Source organism: Haliotis asinina, chromosome 1 (genome assembly GCF_037392515.1).
Source record: "Haliotis asinina isolate JCU_RB_2024 chromosome 1, JCU_Hal_asi_v2, whole genome shotgun sequence".
Lineage (NCBI taxonomy): Eukaryota > Metazoa > Mollusca > Gastropoda > Lepetellida > Haliotidae > Haliotis > Haliotis asinina.
The window spans coordinates 72,013,834-72,033,714 of record NC_090280.1 but is presented as its reverse complement, the minus strand read 5'-3'; the positions used below and the strand labels follow the sequence as shown (position 1 = coordinate 72,033,714).

Sequence of the window (19,881 nt, the reverse complement as noted above, 5' to 3'; positions counted from 1 at the left end):
TAAACCACTGTTTGGTTTTTTTTCTGAAGTATTTCACATCAAATTACCAAATGCAATAGAAAATAAAGGCTCGTTACTTTGACACAGGTCGCCGTCTCACATCTGATGTGAGGCAGGTTTCACTTTAAACGCTGATTTCATAAAGAATATCAGACCTTCAAAACTACTTACACAGACAATACAGTATATCCTCTATCATTTAACCAATAGTATATGGATCTCATCGTCACAAGAAGGGATATCTGTTCTTGTTCTTGACTGTCGCTTTTAACCTTGTGATGTCGATGGTCAAATGGTATTTTCTTTGTACATGGGCAAGCTTCGGAAAGCGTGGTGAGAATCGGTTGTGATGACATAGCGATCTTCTACATCAAGTCATTTCAGATAAGGCGATTCACACTAACAGTGTCATGTCACTTTACTCACTTTATAGTGAGTGAATGAATTTGGTTTTACGTAACATTCAGCAATATTCCGCCCATATGAGCATCTATCTATACAACTGGAATACGATGACATGTGTCCACTAAGTCAGCAAGCTCCCATTAGTTGCCTCCTACGACAAGCAAAGGTTACTGAAGATCAATTGTAACCCGGATCTTCGCGGCAAAACGCACTTTATCCACCTACGGTTTTGTGCTGATTTTTGTCTCATTTCTACCACTCCTCTTAATGATTTCTCACATGGGAAACTCACAAATGCTGTGTATGCCAGATGGTTCCTCTATTCGTTCATAAATCTGGTATATAATGACACACGTGACTGAGATATGATACTGTACATTGACACTAAGGAGAAATACTGAGGAGAGTAAAAGGTACAGTGGACATTTTCCTTGCCCTGTTGATCGCATGGTCATACGCCAACCACCACAAATAACGGTAGCACGTGTGTATTTTACATGTGATGACATGCCATGTTACAAATGGCGCTTCATTTGTGTGTTTGTCAACAGTTCCGTATGGTCTCATTTCTACTCTCCGCCCTCAGAATGTCAATCCGTTGGTAACAGTTCGTATACGTCACCATCGTTCAAAATTAGTTCATGAAACAAGACTAAGTGGAATCTTTCCTCACTCCTTCAAAACGCACACTTTTACAATACTGAATGATCAATGCCTATAGTATATGCACGGTTCATGTAATGTTCAATAGTCATCCAAATTGTGCGTTTTTATTAACATTTCCTGTAGTATTGAACAGTCATCTAATGTCTGTGTTAATACATAGTTCACATTTCATGAAGTACTGAATCATCATCTAAATATGTTAATTTTATACACATTTTATTCAGTATTGAATTTTAGGAGAGATTATTGTAAAGTGTTATTTGTTTGTTCATCAGTTCCAATATTGTCTGCATATTGTTCACAATGATGATACTGTTGCTATTGTGCTCGTACCCTAGGGGTTACAAATACATAAATCATTCACTCATATCGTTATAAATGAAACACTGTCATTAAAACTACTCATTTCGACCTTAAATCGGCCTTTTTGACAAAAGTGCACAATTCTCTCACGCGGATGGAATGATAACCAGTCAGTGGAGTGCGCCTAAGTGACGTAATGTGAGCACTATAGAATTCATGTACATTTCCGGGTGTAAATCATCGTGTTTACAGGGTTGTCTCAACGTGAAATCGTGTGTCCTATGACAGCTTGATGCTTTCACAATCTACCGTCCTTTCATCTTGTTATCTGCTTTGCCAGCTTCCGAGTTACAACTGTTTTTCATACTACAACTAGTTTTTGTTGACACCGAGAGATCTGTAAAATGACGAGTTTCTTATACATTGTAGATACACGTACAGCTAACTGGAAATCCGTCCTCAAATGACGTCACTGCGCTTTGTTGCAGTTGTCTCGTGACAGAGTTACGTAGCCTGTCTGTGGTTTTCGTTTGCGGGCGAGAGGGAAGCAGACGACTTTTTGACAACTTTTAATCGCTCCGTATTAATTAACCACAGTTATTTTAAGAATGAATTTGGTGTTCCCATTAACACAAACCACAAGTCTTTATATGTAATACTTAAAAGACTACAAAAAAAACAACAACAAAAGTTTGTCATTCTTTAAAATATTTCGAAAGCTTTACAGAGGGTTTTAATATTGTAACTCTTCAAAGAAAGCTTGTCCCTCAAACGTTATGAAATGTTGACATCAAAGGCGAGAGCTTCTTGAAAATTGCTAGACGAAGGGTGAGTCAAACGTCACGTGGAACGTATATGTCACTATGAATCTTTATGCATGGATTCAAACAGATTATTTGTTTTCAGGGGTCATTGTATTTCTTGTTCATTTAAATCAGGAGGAAAAAGTGGCAATTTATACGATTTGAACTATAGGTATACATGCACACAAAGCTACTTGGCTAAGTTCCTGTTTCATTTATCCGCAATGAATATATATAACAAAACGTAAACGTCTTTGCCACAACCACCTGTTCCCAAATATAACATAACGCCCAGCATTTCGCATACATTTTTTCAGTAGAGTTCGGATGAAATATAATTTGCCTCCATTTTGAATAACTTTCCTGAGCCTTGAGTCATATACCTAAGATATCCGCGTTCAGTGTGGCAAATGCTCCATGGATTCAAGAAGGCATTACTCCTTTGGAGTACAGAGTTGAAAAAAGTCTAGAGAAGTTTGTGTCCGGCAGCCTGCAAAAATGAAACCCAGTATCAATTGGGTGTTTGGACATCGCGTGAGACATTAATTCTGGGTCGAAGTCCTTAGGACATGAGGATTCATGTCACAGAGGTGCTTTCAAATCTTACAAAGAGTGAGTGAGTTTGCTTTTACGTCGCACTCAGCAATATTCCAGGTATATAGCGGCGGTCTATAAATATCGGATCTGGACTAGATAATCCAGTGATCAACAGCATGAGCATCTGTCTATTGGGGTATGTGTCAACCAAGTCGGCGGGTCTGAACACCCAGTCCCGTTAGTCGGTTCATACAACAATGATTGAGTTACTGACCATGAAGATCAGTTCTTAATCGGATCAATCGGGTATCTACCACGAAGGAGAACTGACATGTCTTTGGGGGGTTCAGAATCAAGACAGCTCAGTTATGGTTTTCTCTGAAACCAAATTGGCGTTTAACGCGGTATTATTGCATACGTCAGTTATACCAAGTTCTTTTTCCATCATGCAATGTTGCAGTCATGTTTATATAATCTTATATGTGGCTTTGCTGGCTTGAAGAACCACAAACCTGTTTTTCAGACTTTCAGAAAGACTTGTTTGAAATAGAACAGGTTTATTTCAGAACTGAAAACTCATGAACACGCACTGGCTTAAACTCACTTTGAAAGACAAACACCAGGTTTACCTTCTCCCTTGACTCATTTCATGATAATGCCACTTCTCACGCGGAACGTTACGCGCTAAGAGGTGCTTTAAATATGAATGAAACGTTCAACAGGATGTTTGTACAAGAAGATATGGGCATACCCTGATGAAACAGAATTTGTCATTTGGCAGAATATAATGCCAACACAAGACATCATAAAAGCATCATATAGATGACAAAAACATACAACAAAAACATAAATACTGCTTTACCATATCTGCAACCAATCGTCCATCTTATGTTTCGTAAAAGAGGAAACGACAGATTCGCAAGCTTCTTGGAGAGTCTTCTAAGAGTTAATTTGACGTAACAAAGAAGACATGGTCATACAGTCACTTGGCATTGATGACTCAGGTTCCTTCAGAGATACTGGGTGTTAAACCAACGGGGAGTTACAACATAAATTTCGGTTGTGATTGTGAGCGTGAAGTCTTCATGACTTTGTCATTAATGTCTAGTAGAAGTCCAGGTAGCATTTTGTTGGTGAAACAACTTTCATATACACCTGGTCATGAAGATCAGACTTTGTACATATACTCTTTCCTGTAGACAGAAAACGCTAACGAAAACTCTAATGACCAGTCATTATAATCACTATGGTGATATATAGAGGATATTATATCAGTGCCCGTGTGATACCATGTTTTCGACACGAGTGCCTAAATGCTGGTAGTTCCCGGGTGAGAGCAAGGGTTATGTGTCGTTTACACAGTACGATGTAGGCACGATTATGATATTTTGTGTATTACCGATTTCGTCAAATTGAAACGAGAAATTGAAATAGACCCAAATCTACTTCCAGACTTAGGTTGGCTAGCCGCCAACGTCAGCATGACCTAACGTCACCTTGACCTAACGTCACCATCACAAAATAATAGTTTGCCCTAGGGCATCGTATGAAAAATATTAACCCCGATATTTTCGCCCTCGTAGGTAATAAAAATGTTTATATGGCTTTAGAAATGAAATGAATTGAAAATATATAACCTCTGAGGGCCTGCAAGTCTGGAATAACGGTTACGTTGGCATCTCATAAGTGGTTGTTTGTTGGTTGATTCGTGACCAGATAGTCCTGTGATCAACATCGTGATGACACGTGTGAACCAAGTTAGCGAGTCTGACCACCTGATCCCGGTGGAAGCACAGGCTGCTGACGATCGGTCAGTCGTAACTCAGGTCTTGAAGGATAGTGAAGGAGTGAAGTTTAGAGGAGAGAACATCGCAGTATTCCAAAGGAGGATTTCGAGTAATATCTACTTATATGTGAGTATATATTGCTGATGCATCAAATATATGTATATACTGAAAATTTCAAATGGTAACAATAGTCATGCTGGATCAAATAATGAGAATAGAGGATGTAAAACAAAACAAAACAAATATCGAAAATCATAACTGATCAATAAATATATACACATATATATCAGGATATATATATAATTTTCACCACCTCGGTATTGTACAACTAATCGGTATTCTTGGTGGTAAACACGCCAGACGTCCATGGGATTATATACAAAATCTAAACAGCAAATTGAGTAGCGGGAGGGGCTGTCGGAGGAGGCGTAAATTTGATTCAAGTCATTCACAACTCACTTTGATAGTTTCATGTTGAATGTGTAGCAGTTTCAAAGCAGTTAATGGGGCCGTGGGGTAGCCTAGTGGTTAAAGCGTTAGCTTGCAACGCTGACAACCCAAGTTCGATTCCCCACATGGGCACAGTATGTGAAACCCATTTCTGCTGTCCCCGCCCTGATGTTTCTAAAAGCGGCGTAAAACCATACGCACTCTCTCAAAGCAGGTAATGCTAATGATCACTACACAGAGACACTGCAGTGTTCACTTACAATTGGACCATCACTGGATTTTGACACTCGACATAGGATTCATATCAACACATGAAAATTGCTCAGCCACGATTCAGTGTGACCATATTTCCCCAGAGTGACACGAGTTATTGCATAGCGTGTGTTCACAGTGTCACGGCTGCGTCACGACGGCATGCAATGACATAACAAACCACGTCCTCGGAGACTTCTCACTCGAGCCAAGCTAGTTGCTGTTACACTGCATATCAACTTTCAGTCGACGCGGTGTTACGGAAACGGTTTGATACGATCCAATCATCATATACAAGGACTTACAAACTAGTGAAATCTTTTGTAGTGGACATCACATGATGTCACATGAGGTACACAAAAACTTGAGTCATCAGAGCAAATTGTTCCTCTGTGATAGGTAAATAAAATAACGGTGACCTTTGGTAAATCAAAATATTCCAAACTTGCTGTAATGAAGTACCTACTGAAAAATGCTTAAGGGCAAGTTCTTCTATCAATGAAGGTTCAACGCTAGGGAAGAATGTCCCTATTATGCAAATGTGAAGAGGTGCATCAAAACAAAAACAGGTCTATACACTTACAAAACTACAGATGTGCCCCTTTGAAACCTATTGCCAAAGAACTATTGATGTGTGCACAAGGGCGAGTGTTGTTACCGGATTCGCAGAGATTCCGATTTCAAACCCTAGGAAAACCTCGCTCATGGCGTTCTTCAAACATATATATTTTTAAACATGCAGTTGTCACGTTAGTTCTAAAGAAACCAGAACCTGATGAAAATAATTTGAAAAACATCCGTCCAATTTCCAACCTTTCAATTGCATTTAAGTGTTTGGAGAAAGTGGTAGCTGGCAAACTGAAGGCGTATCTTGAGAAACACCACCTAACACAATCATTCCAGTCAGCCAACAAGACACTCCTTGTCATCCCGGTGGACAGCCCGGGCACTCTCCTGATCTGTGCCAAGAGATCAGGAGATACCAAACCAAGGGCGCCGAGAACAATGGGGTGCCTGACGACAGTGTACTTGAGTGCAAGAGAGACATTTCAAAGGTGAGGTCCGCATATTTAGAATGCTTTTCCTGAATCTTCCAAATCACATTGCTGCCAAAAGGGACAGAATATTTAATGGTATAAATAAATTCACTGGCTTTAACAAAAAGGACAAGATCAGGTTTGATAGCAGGAATTCCTCCGAGGCTGTATACGGGCCTATTCCAAAGAACTTTGACCGCACCACTTTCCATGACGCCCTGGACATTCGCATGCTGGACATGTTGATTCGCAATGGCTCGCAACTATTATTTCATGTACAACGATTGAACTTCATCTGATCGTCTCGCTGTTAGCCACTCCCTACCAGCCGGAGAAGATATCACCACCACAGAGGATGACGTTCTTAATGTCTACAAGAAGATAAACATCAGCCCCGACAGTCTACCTGGAATCATATTCCGTGAGTGTTCTCACCAGTTGAGTGGTATATACAAGGCAATATTCCTGGTATGTGTTAACTCAAGTGTAACCCACACCATATACCTGCAATCTGGAAAACGGCCAATGTGATACCTGTACCCAAGAACTGGAAACCGTCAAGACTAAATGATAATCGGCCTGTGTTTTTAACGCCCATAGTAATCAAATGCTTTGAACGCATTATCCTGCAATTGCTCTTACAAGAAACCAGACATCTCATGGATACACTACAGTTCAGCTTTCTCTCCTGCATACTCTATATACTCACCTGGATACTCATAAATCATATGTGAGAATTCTGTTTGCCGCCTTTTCGTCTGCGTTTAACATGATTCAATCCTCCCTAATGATGCAAAAGGTGTCTACTATGGAGGTGAACAGCACTCTTATACGTTGGATCGAGTCCTTCCTTGTACATCGGTTACAACGTGTTCTGGTAAACTCTTCGTCTTCTGAACGAACACCCACCCACGAATACTGGTGCTCCCCACAAAGGTGTGTGTTGTCTCCCATTCTGTTTACCCTCTACACAAATGGCTGTGTGAGTGCCAAACTCAGTTCTCTTATATTTAAGTTCACAGACGATGCCGTATTGACAGGAGTCCTCAACAGCTCTGAACTAGATTACATAAATAATTAATACATTTAATTCGCTGTTAAAGACAACTATCTTGCACTAAATGTCACAATGACAAAGAACCAGTAGAACCAGTATTCATCGTCACGGAGGAAGTGCAAGTGTTGGAGGAATACAAATGTCTGGGAACTATACTCCACAATAAACTCTTGGAAAGTCAACACTCACGCCTTATACTGTAAAGGTTAACAAGGCTATATTTCTCCGCAAGCTGCGTTCCTTTAATGTTGACCAAGTCATGTTATACTTATTTTATCAAACATTCACTGAAAGTGTTTCACATTTTGTTTACATGCGTGGTACGATAACATTTTGCTGAAGCTAAATAACAAAATCAACCCAACTGTGAAACTTTCCAGTAAAGTTTTCGGCATTCCCCGCCATAATTTCACTGCCCTGTATGAGTCCCAGGTTGAAAAGAAAGCATCTGCAATTTTGGCTGATACGTCCCACTTTGTACATAATCATTCTGAACTCGTACTTCCTTCCGGTCGCCTCTTCAAAATTCCTCTTTACAAAAGTATTAGAATAGAACCTCCACATCATTTGTACTTTGCAGCATCAAACTTCTTTATAAGTTTGAACACTTTACTCCTCACATGTTTTCTCTTGTCTACTGTGGACTTAGCTCTTAAGTGCATGAGGCTAACCTTTAATTGTTTAGTATTTCTGTTTATGATGCCCATCGCTGTTGTTAATCTTAATATTACCATTGTGTTTTAATACTGTCAGTGCAGTATGTGTATGAACGTTAAATGCTCAAGAATTGTTATGAATGTAAACCAAATTACTTTGTGTACCCCTTGTGACCAGTAAACAACTCACAATAATCACATCAATTTAGCAGTCGAGGCTCACATAACCTCTTTAACTTTATCTATGAGGGTCTTGCTCGGCAACAGGTTTATTTAAGTTGACATGTTCTAATTAGACTACCGATATAATCACCTGCCTTCAGTCGGTTGCTAGTTCTTTAGTCAATTGATGGAGAGTGCAAAATACATGTAAGTGATTGAGCCATAGAGTGGTAACGCACGTGTTATCATTCACACCACGTCCTGACAGGTTGTTATCATATCCGGACTGATATTACCCTCTTTCAGGCTATTACACTTTGTAAACTGGTGAGTTTCACGGCTGATGTTTGTACGCTAACAACTCAACAATTGTCGTGTTCAAATGTAGATTTGCTATCATACACAGCTTATCGGGACGTTTGGACAGACGTGATTGAGGTCCACACAATAAGCATGTTGTATTGACCCTTTACCTTCCACCCGACCCGCCGTGAAGATCCGGGTAATAATTTGTCCATGTTTGTGCCAAGGGACGTCTAACGGGTATAAGACTCGTTGGTTAACATGTCGTATCGTATCCCAACTGCTAGAATCGATGTTCATGCTATCAATCACAGGATTGTCTGATCCAGACTCGATTATTTGCAGACAGACGCCATAAGCCTGGAATATTGCTGGGTACGGCATACAAGAAAACTCCAGCACTCACTCACTTCTAGCGACCTTAACATCCCAACTGATTCTTTTCTAGTAACATGGAGGTGGTATAACAGTCACTTATTTCGAACTTGTTCCAGTCATTCACCGGTGGGACTTGTGGATGATATGGTCCATGATTATTGTGTAACATATTACTATCAACATGTCAAGGGATTTTGCAATAATATGTCGATATTAAGGTTTGCTAAACATTCACTGCAGTGTGAGAAACGAGAGGTATAAGCAAGAAATATATTATGTATGTCTGTGTAGGCAGGCTGCGCTAGCTGGAAAATAATAAACCTATTTTGTGATGTGGCAACCTTGAGACAGTGGAGGAAAACCACCGAAAACACGAAATGTGCTTGTGGCTTAAACTTACTAAACACGACAGCATGGTTTTATATCGGTACATTTTAGTAGCAAGGTGACAAGGTAATGATGTCATTTGTGGGATGACGCCACGCCCTGCTACACTCACTGTTATTTCACCACTGTTTCCGGATTTGAGTGTAACAGCGATGTGTGTTTCAGTTTGAGTGTTCTCCAAAACCATCTCCCCGAAAACGCAAGACAACAATGTGATTAAGGTGATGGCGCGTGGCGCCCTATCGACTGTTAGCTCAAATATCCAGAGGAATATCGGGCCTTTATTATTTATTTAGAAGGAGATGATTTATTCACTGTGCAGAGTTCCGTACAGTGAATGAAACAGGGTTTAATAAATTATTTTACTACGCTCTTCCCTTCGCCCTTTCAAAGATAAAAATCTATATTATGACGGTTCAGATGTGATGAAAACCTTTGTAACTAACGTTTGGAGAACAAAACTCTTTTATTCCTAAGATGCATAGTTTCGTTTTTGCTTACTTTTACTGTAGAATTGAAAATAATTGATTCATTTCACAACTAGTCGCAGACACGTCAAAGAGAAATAATCATATTGATTGCATAACTCTTCAATGTATTTTGTTAGAAACATATTACGAGGAACTCATATAAAACATATACAAAGATCATTGTTATATGCTGTCAGTTATCAAGCGGCACATTCTTTTGTTTGTCACAAACATCAGTTGTTTGGAACCGGGAGCGTTGTTCTTTATGGACATAATCAGGTGACGAGGGCGGCATTGTAGTTCACTGAACACTGCAGGGTTTCAGGTTCCATTCATCGTACAGAACTAATCCGTTCCAGCGGCAGAATCACATTTGCTGGCTACATCTGGGTTATTCTTAAGACGAAGATAACTCTGGTTTAGGATACTAAATAAAGTAAACAGGCTACAGTCATATATATTCAAACTATACTGAGGGGGGAAGTGTTCCCTTATTTGTTTCCAGGGTTCTTCACAAGCTATGGGATACAAAGTTCGTAAAGAAACCTTGGGAAAAAAAGAACACCTTTCATGTGTTCCAATATTTTTTCTTTCAGTATACATACAAAAATAAAAATGTGAAATGCATGTATTGATTATGAGTGTGCAATATACTGGGAGTTTAGAAACACGTCCTATCGTCAGTATTAAATGAAATCTGGACGAGGAAGGAACAGTACACGATGCTCGGTGTGCAAAGTCTATATGTTCAACACTGTGAGGGTCCTTTACAGTTGTTATTTAACAGAACTGTTTTCCTAATGTGAATATGAAAAACAAACAAACACGTGGACAATTCGATATGACTAGATGGCTGTATACTGACATTAGCAACTAATAAAGGAAAGTAATAAGTAGACACGGAGGGGAAAAAGTGCAGATCAGACATAAAAAATATTTCGGCCCCTCTTAATAATAATAAGTTACTTACTGGTGAGCGTCCTGGTAGAACTAACACCCTGAAAGGATTCTTTGATGGCAAGCATTTCTGAAGTGTAAGTGAAGAATGATGAAAACTGCACGGATATTTACAAGATAAGGAAGTTGTATATCCATAACATTGACATGTCATTGACATCACCATGATTTGACAGATGATATTGGTTTACTTAATTTTAAATCCTGATGATATATACGATGAACGGTCATTTGATTTATGCATGCGCCCCAAACGGAGCGAAGGGTTTGCATGTACAACGACAGCCTTGGAGTTCAGATATACGAGGCAAATTGAAATACATATATAAGAATGTTCGGAAACCGAGGTGTTCCGATATCTGAAGTTCGGATATACGAGGTCTGACTGTATTAGCTAAACATGTTCAGAAAATGTTTTAATGTTTTGAACATAAACTATGAACAATGCTAAAGTATGTCAGCATTTTAAGAGCTAGCCATTCCTTTTCACTAGTCATCGCAAGGGTCGTATGTCTTCAGCAGATCTGCCAGTACTGCCAACACAGTCGTCATGTCAAACTCACACAGTGTTTGGGAAATTTAATTCACACCGCTATGAAATCATGTTTTAGTTGGAAAAGAAATGCCGATCGCTCTTTAATTCATTAAGTGACCAGTCAATTGTTGTAATTTAATTACATCATTTGTTTCTACTTAATATGCATTAAGTAGTATTTTGCTTTCAAAATCAAATGCGTTTTCATGCTAAATAATTACAAACAACATGTGATATTCTTATGTAAGGTACAGGTAACATATTAGGAAACGCCTGTATAAAGAACTCATATAGTTCACCTGGATGTTACATGTGTAGATTTAAAGATGTGCATGTTTGCAGGAAGTCAAAACACCTGTTATTATGCAGAACTTTCGAAGTCGTAGAATGAAACCACGAGGACCAATGTTTATTAATATTCTAGTTCCAAAATGTCACCACCATCGTATATTATCATATCGTTTGTGACGACATACAGTGAGGCCCGGATACTGGGATCCCGGATATCCGGAAACTTCTCCTTCCTGTCTGTCAATTTTCATAACAAATAAAATAATCTCTTCCGGTCTTAAAGTGACTGCCTGTAACGGATTGGGTCCTATTGTGAAAACTGTGCATATACAGAAGTATGCAAACGCAGACTATGACAAAATAAAACTACTTGCTCATCTAAAACTAATATTGGCAATCCTGGATTTTCTTATGCATTAACCATCTTATGTGGCGGAGGTCCATTTCAGTACCGTTTGTACGTTAAAGAAACCATACATACAGGTATGATTTAATTAATTATAACATGTTCGTTCATTGCACATTTGTAAAGATATCGTATTGTATACAAAAGGGCGTGTACGATTGTGTATCAGTTGTACTTGATGTTTATAATCTGACATAGCGCACCCTATGACCTTGTGTTCAGTTTAGACAGCAATCCAATGCAGTGCGTCCATGAAGTCTGGGAGAGCCCGTGCTAATCAGCAGCGGGGACCATATGTTACTAATTAGTTCATTACATGCCTCACATGGTTGTAGCGCATTAACGAGCAAACATAGGCAACATAATGCAGGTCTAGCTACGGAATCATTGAATAATTGCTATTTTGTCAATATTGTTTCGTTTACCTGTGTGAAAGAATAATTAGGACCTCATAAAACAAATTAAATCTGTACTTGTCCTGCAAGCTTTCAATCGTAATGAATTCGGTGTCATATATGAACAACGTTAACGATTGGTGTACACGTTTGATAACACACTGCTGGAAGCATAAAGAAACTAATGACTTGAATGTAGCTGTCAAAAGATGGAATTTCTCGGCCATGTCAAATAGGTCTGGCTGTCAAGACAGTTGGTTTTGTTGACAGTTGGCAGACACATATAAAAGATCGTCTCGTGACATTAATTGCAGTACGTATTGGATTTAAGTCCGCTCAAGTAGCCCGTTACCATTGTGAGTAAGTAAGCTGAGTTTTACGCCGAACTCAGTAATGTTCCACCTATATGGCGGCGGTCTGTCAACAATCGAGCCAGGGCCAGACAATCCAGTGATCAACACCATGAGCTTCAATCTACGCAATGGCTCAAAGAAGCCAGCGAGCTTAACCACCCGATCAGCTCTTACGACAAGCATGGGTTAGTACAGATCAGTTCTAGGCTGGATCTTCACGGGTCTATTACCATAGACGGCAAGATGACAATGCTACGTGACTTCCAGAACCACGGACAAACATAGCAAGTTGATGGACAATACGTCAAGGTGTCCTGCAGGTATCCACCGTCATGTTTGACACACTAGATATTGGTCCGTAGTATACATATATATTTCGCCCACATCTGTATAAACATATTTCAAAAACATATAAAAAACAAAATAGAATCCATTTGAAGCTGAAATATCTGTTAAAAGGTGCAGAAACATGATCCTATATTCATCGATATACAATATTACTACAATATACAAAAAGGGTTCTTTTGAAACAGGAATAGGCCAATACGTATTTACTGCTTGAGTGAGAGAATGTGCCTGCGTGTGGGTTATGTCGTACAGTGTCCTAGTGAGTGGATTTTCACACTGACGTCAATAGTGAGCATCCCGGCCGCCGATGTCATCACTGAAAATACTTGCATGTGAAATACATGACACGGGATGTGGTTTCATGAAAACATAAATGCGAGATTATTTACTAGTATACAGATATTTTTAGAAAAGTTGTTTTACAGGGATTGTTTGACAACGGAAAGTTCTGGCATATTCAGTCATAAATAGTTGTTCATTGCACCCGGATTTCGCAGTGAATGAGTGTAGTATTAGGCCGCAATAACCAATGTTACAGCTATATGGCAACGGTCAGTAAATGATCGAGTCTAGACCAGGCATTCCAGTGATCAACAGCATGAGTGATCAACAGCATAAGTACCGAACTACGCAATTGGGGTACGATGACGTGAGTCAAACAAGTCAGCGAGTCTGACCACTCTATCCGGCCACTTACGTTAGTAGCCACTCACGACAAGCATGGATTATTGAAGATCAGTTCTTACCCGGATTTTCACAGGTGAATTTACAAAGATGTCCTCATACTATCGCTGACTGCCAATACCGAGGAGGTTTCCGCTGCAGCTTAAAATTTGTTTGGACATGTTTGTGTTTCTTATGTTATTTTGTTGTCATGTGAAATTTCAATTTCAAACACCAATTAGGTGAAAATCGTCAACACACACCATCAGGTTTAAGGATATAATTACAGTTAAATATTTAAAGTAATGAAAACGCCAAAGTCGACGATGATATCTATCCAAAGCATCTACGTAAGGCGTACTAGGTTGACAGGAAGAAATACTCTTCCCACCGTCTCGGAAGACGAGGAACGTAACGAGATCCCTGTAACTTTTCAGATTCATCCGATAATTAAAACCGCCTTTGTGTTTGTTACATGTAGGCTAATAAAAATTTAACAATATGTCACACGAAAGATAAACCGATCTATATTATATCCCGTTAAAGCCAGGAAACATGGATCTTTGTAGTCAACTGCGAGGACATGCTGATATGATATGTTATACAATTACGCATCATCGAACGACCAGCAATTACACAGTCTCGAATCTATTTTATATTATGTTTATTTTGTAAATAAAGTACAATATGTAGTTTTCGTGAATTTCTCGATAATTTGTATACTGATCATACAAATGATAAATGCGCGCCAACACAGTAAGTGAGTTTTAGTTTCACGCCGCAGTCAGCAATACTCCAGCTATATGGCAGCGGTCTGTACATAATCGAGTCTGGAGCAGACAATCCATTGATTAACAGCATGAGCATCGATCTACGCAACTGCGATATGATGACATATGTCAGCCAAACTCGGCGAGCCTGACCACACGATCCAGCTTGCCTCTTTAATCTTAAGTATATGTTAAGCTCCATCCATGCATCCATCAATCAGTTCTAATCTGGTTCAAGACATATTTATGTTTATACCACGAATTTCAACAATATTGTTGTCAATCGTGATGATTATCACAAAGTTGTAATTTACTTTGTCTCGTCTATTGTTTTGTCTACCTAGTTCTATTTGTATGCTGGAAACTTACATAACAGGGCAGTGGTGGTACGATAAATGTTTCACAAAATTGATCAGGCACCAGCAACCCCCAGATGTAGAAACTACAACTGCCAGGTCGGTCGCACACTACCAGATCTTTGTATATTTCCTTGCTATGCGTGGTCTTCTCTAGTTCATGAACGTCAAGCCAGTTGTCAAACCTAGTGACAGATTTGGCGGTGAATCAGTTTGGGCTTAGCGAACCTGACTCCAAGCTGCACATTGAAGGGTCACTTGGTAAAACTATCAGAGGACAGGTGCTGACATCGTTATGTTCCCCTGTGTGGGTATTGAGCACGACACCGACGGCACTCTTCGTGTAAGGAAGTGAATGTCCACCCCGAGCAGCACAACGCCCACGGAATATTACTGGCATCGCGAAGACTCATACCCAAATGTCTGACAAATTCTGGTGATGTTTCGAAATACTGAAATACCCATCCCCAAACCTCACGTTTGAAATTCCTTTCCTACCCGTATGGTGTTATATATACTCCCTGAAACATATAAGGAAACACATGAAAGTACAAGTGTTCCTATATTCTTTTACAGGTTTCCTCACAAGGTATGTATTGTCCTGTGGGTGAAATTCTGGAAATAAAATTAATAAAGGCACACGATTGTCTACATGAGTTTATTACCCACGTGGTACTTCGTAAAGGTGTTTCATAACACCATCGAGTGATTTCATTGGCTAATGCGTGAACTTTGACATTACTGGTACTACTTTCATCACTCATTCCATTCATGATTTTCATTCAAGTTTTCACACCTCAGAGCATGTAAAACGAAAACACTTCTATGGAATTAGATAAAATTTATTTCATTTATTGTGGTTACAGGCATTATTTTGAATTCTATGATAACTCAAGTTTCTGTAATAAAAACGAAAATAAAACAATCTATAAAAATACGTAAACAAATACGTCTAGTAGGCCTCTCGTGAGTGTAAACAAATATGGCGTCGCCCGTAGAAGTTATTGATTTCGTCAAAATTGACGGACAGTTGATTGGAAGAGTTGTGAATGTTATCACGAGATTGAATACCTTCTGCGTGTATGTTGTCAGGACTGCACAGTAACACACAACATCAAAAGACGAGCGGCGCCCTTGTATCTCTATCACTGCCACTGTCAGCCGCATCCATTCGCGTCCTCCCGCACAAACATTCGCGTCCTCCCGTGGTTTCTTATGTAGGGGTCAAAAGCACTTCCCAGAATCTGAACGCAATAGTCTTGAAATCGTCTTCGTTCGAGATTGTAGGCTGTGTTTTCAGACCCAATTTTCAGTGGAGTCTTCAACATAAACATCGAATGTCGACAAGTGGGAATTCCAAGCCGAGGTGATAAGGCATCACTGGCATCCTGTGCAAGGCGTCGCCGAATTATTTACAGTAACTCGTCCTCCGATGAAGAACATTAAGCTCAACTATTTGAGACATACAGTTCCCTGTTATTCACATTCATCTTTGCCGTTGAGTTTGCCGCTCATAATTAAATGCTCCCCAGAATCTTCTTCTTTGTGAGCACTTCTCAACATGACGACTAGCCCGACAGTGATGGCCGACTGACGTTCAGGCAAGCTTTAGGTCACGTAGTCAAGTTCAAAATATTTACACTTCCATTGTGTTTTGATGAATTACACCATTGCTTTTGAAAACAAATCGTCAACTGAAAAGAATTAAATTTTGATTACGACTTGATTCTGTCTTAATTGGTTTATTTTCTTGTGATTAGACGCCGTATAGGAAATATATTGCCTCTACGCAGCGTACGTTTTCCTGGAGTGAAGCTGTTGACATTCCAATCACCAATATGATGTATTTATCCGCGTTACATGGTTCTATATAGGAAAGCAAAATATTGCTTTATTTTAACGATATTTTCACCTTTTAGAACGTAGGTAATAAATAGGATACAAAACTCGTCCCCCTTTCATATCAAGTTTATGTCCCTCGTGAACAAAACAAGTTTATGTTCCTCGTGAAATAATTTTCTGAAAATTATTTCACTCGGGACATAAACTTGTTAAGAAAGGAGAAGCTCGTTTAATATCCTATAAATAAATCTCTGGCAGTCCAAACATCTACTGTCATACTTCTCTTCGGATTGGAATAGTTATTCGTTCATGTATGTCTTTCAATCATTACCAGGAACTAATATCTCTTATAATTTCGGAGATTTTACGTAATTTCGGCGAATATTCTACTGTATACACTGATGATCGAAAGACGCGTTGGAAAACTTGATAGAATGCATTCTGAAGTAGCTGATTTCAGTGAAATAACACGCTTGACGTGCAGATCGTGGTTTGGTTGCATGAGGGTATATTTAGCATCGGACGTTACACCACATCACGTCGGTGATGCGGAGAGTATTATCATCATCAGAAAACTGTCGTTCTTGTCCAGATGTGTTATAGGCGTCATCAGGTCACGTGGATATGTCCAGGATATAGAGACGATATAGGGTGGTTTTGTCCGAATGTTCAGTAACGTCTTTCGAAGACTAAAAATAAATAGAACCCATGCATTATTAATCGGTTTCAAACTTACTAAAATAAAGGGTAATGAATTTGTGAAACACTGATGAGATACATATGTACTCCGGACAGGCATACTGTTTCAAACTCCGCGAACCTATTCACTGCGCATGAATTATAAGTAGCATAGCTCTTGAAACCACGTTTTTCCTCTGCGCTGGGGGAAATTAGTGAATCGTTTGAACTCCGATTTCGCGGGTTATTTTCATCGCGTTTTCAACTTTATAGGTTGAACTGGCATTTTTGATGATTTGTTTCGGTAAGTGTATATCAAAAGGTATCAGATCTGCAAAGTTGTGTTTTACGTTGCGTGAGACCTTTAAGCTGTTGGTAAAATCTAAACATGATGTCATAGTAGCTGTCACAGAATAGATAAAGTGAGGACATCACGTGAAAGTGATTCAGTCATTTCATGTTCTTTAACAATACCTGGCAAGTCGAGGAAGCCTCACTGTCGACACCAAAAACTTACAATCCGCCTTCAAACATCCTGGGACTCATTGATATTATCACATTCGACTGAGTGAGTATGGATTTACTCCGGTTTAAGTAATATTCCAGCAACATCACGGCGAATGACACCAGAAATGGGCGTCACAGTTTGTTCCCATGTGAGGACTTCAATCCGGGTCTTGAGCATGAGGAGTAGCCTTAACCATTAGACAACCCCACTGCCCCTTAACACACTCGAAAGGGTTCGAGAAAACGTGCTTAGTCACTATCCGGGGACGTTTCCTCCGCCGTACAACGATATAAGCACACAAACCGCCGGGAAATGTTTGTCCGACCATTTGGCTCTGGATAAGAGAAATATATTCACTGGCTCAGGCTGGTCAGAATATGCCCAGGTTCAAACGCCTTTGAACATGCATAACATAATCATCATAAATATGTTCCTATGGTAATTATATGCAAATATTCCGCCGCTAAGGTATTGTATCGATCATTTTTTCATGAACATGTTCTGAGCCTATGTCAGCTATGAATATAGACCCAGGGATTACAATCACCTGTATGTGAAACATAAAGCTGTATAATTGTGGTTAGAGACTTGTTGGAGACTGCTTTCCACAGCAGGCGCAATGTTTGCACGACATTTTCACGACATTCGCATGACTTCTGGCACGGCTATATTTTTTTAAACTTCTACTGCGATTGTCGATACTCTCACCTAGCGATATACCGGTGTTCGGTCATAAAACAATGATTTTCTGCAACATGCTGTTGTCACGATTAACCATTGTAAAACAGTCTTCTAGTGGCAATCATTTGGTTGATTTAGGACGTCGATTAGATATACTTGCACATATCTTAGTTGTGTGAGTTCCTTAGAACGAAATTGTAAATTTTATTTATATTTTTGAAGGCATATGCTACGTACTAGAGAGGATTTCCATCAGGTTGTGTTATGGTCGACATATGACAAGCAATGCGACACGTCATGTGTCTGCTTGTTATGAAATGTACACGGAGATTCCACACACCTTGATCAACTCAGTAGTAGCGGTTGATACTCTTGACGTGAAAACATGGAGTCACATATTGGACATCTAATAATTTATATCACTGCTATGTCTACGACGACATGTGGAGTCCGTTCCCGTAAACTTTTCTCCTGATGTGTATAACTTGTAGTAACAGTCAACCTGAACAGTCCTGATGAAACACTTTATAAAGTCATTGGGTGAAACATACTTACCTTAGCCACAAACGAGTAATGTGGGTTTTCCATGGTGAGCCAGATGACCTGTTTGAGTGAGGTCTCTTTCGTATACATCAGATCTATGTCTTCCTTGAAGGTCTCCTGGATCTTCTTCTGCACCTCCTTGTCGTGAACGTGGATCGAGAAGGACTTCCAGCAGCAGTCGGCCACCATGTCCTCGGGGATGCCCCAGAACTCCATCTCTCGTCGGATGGCCACGGTGCACATGTTATTTGGTATGTGGAACTCCCCCGTCCGGTATAAGTCCAGCACACAGTGCATGATGCTAGGGTTCCTGTCGAAGTAAAATTCAGCCGTACTGCTGTCATATTCTTCTGACGAAGTTGACAACGTTGCCAGTTTTGTCGTGGGAAACCTCTGGAGCAGAGATCGCCTGATACAGAACTTCTTCCCAGCCACATTAATCACGCATTTTTCTATGGCTTGGCCAGACATGGTGGTATTGGCTGTAGGAACATAACTTTCCCTGTTGGTAAACTTGTACGTTATTTATATAGCCCCTATGTTAATGAGCTTTTCCTCTTTACCATAGAGCTGTGGCCTCACGCTGAATCAGGCCATCTACATGTGACACCTATTGCGGCCCGACAGCATATGCGAGCTGATCTCATACACAGTATTGATCTCTCCATACCCTACACAATGTCAACTTGCCTACTGGCTTCCACAATGAGTGAAATGAGAGACTAGTCAACGTTCAATACATATAATTTTCTGTATGAGTGAATGAAAGGCGTGTCAGGCAATGATCGCCACGGTGAAAAAAACATGTGTAATGACCGCATACCGGACACTCCCCTCAAGGAGTCCATCTCAGTTTTTTATGACTTCCGTAGGTACTGGTACATAGTATTTCAAACTGGTAT

General features: G+C 39.8%; 1 protein-coding gene across 1 annotated transcript in view; it reads right to left on the bottom strand.

The window, feature by feature from the left end:
* Nucleotides 1-19,589, bottom strand: part of LOC137296855 (potassium voltage-gated channel protein Shaw-like) — a 38,318-nt gene extending 18,729 nt beyond the window's left edge. The window contains exon 1 of the mRNA XM_067828729.1: nucleotides 18,992-19,589. Within this exon, the coding sequence (XP_067684830.1) occupies nucleotides 18,992-19,450 (459 nt within the window). The 5' untranslated portion in view covers nucleotides 19,451-19,589. The remainder of the gene's footprint in view (nucleotides 1-18,991) is intronic.
* Between the last annotated feature and the right edge of the window lie 292 nt (nucleotides 19,590-19,881).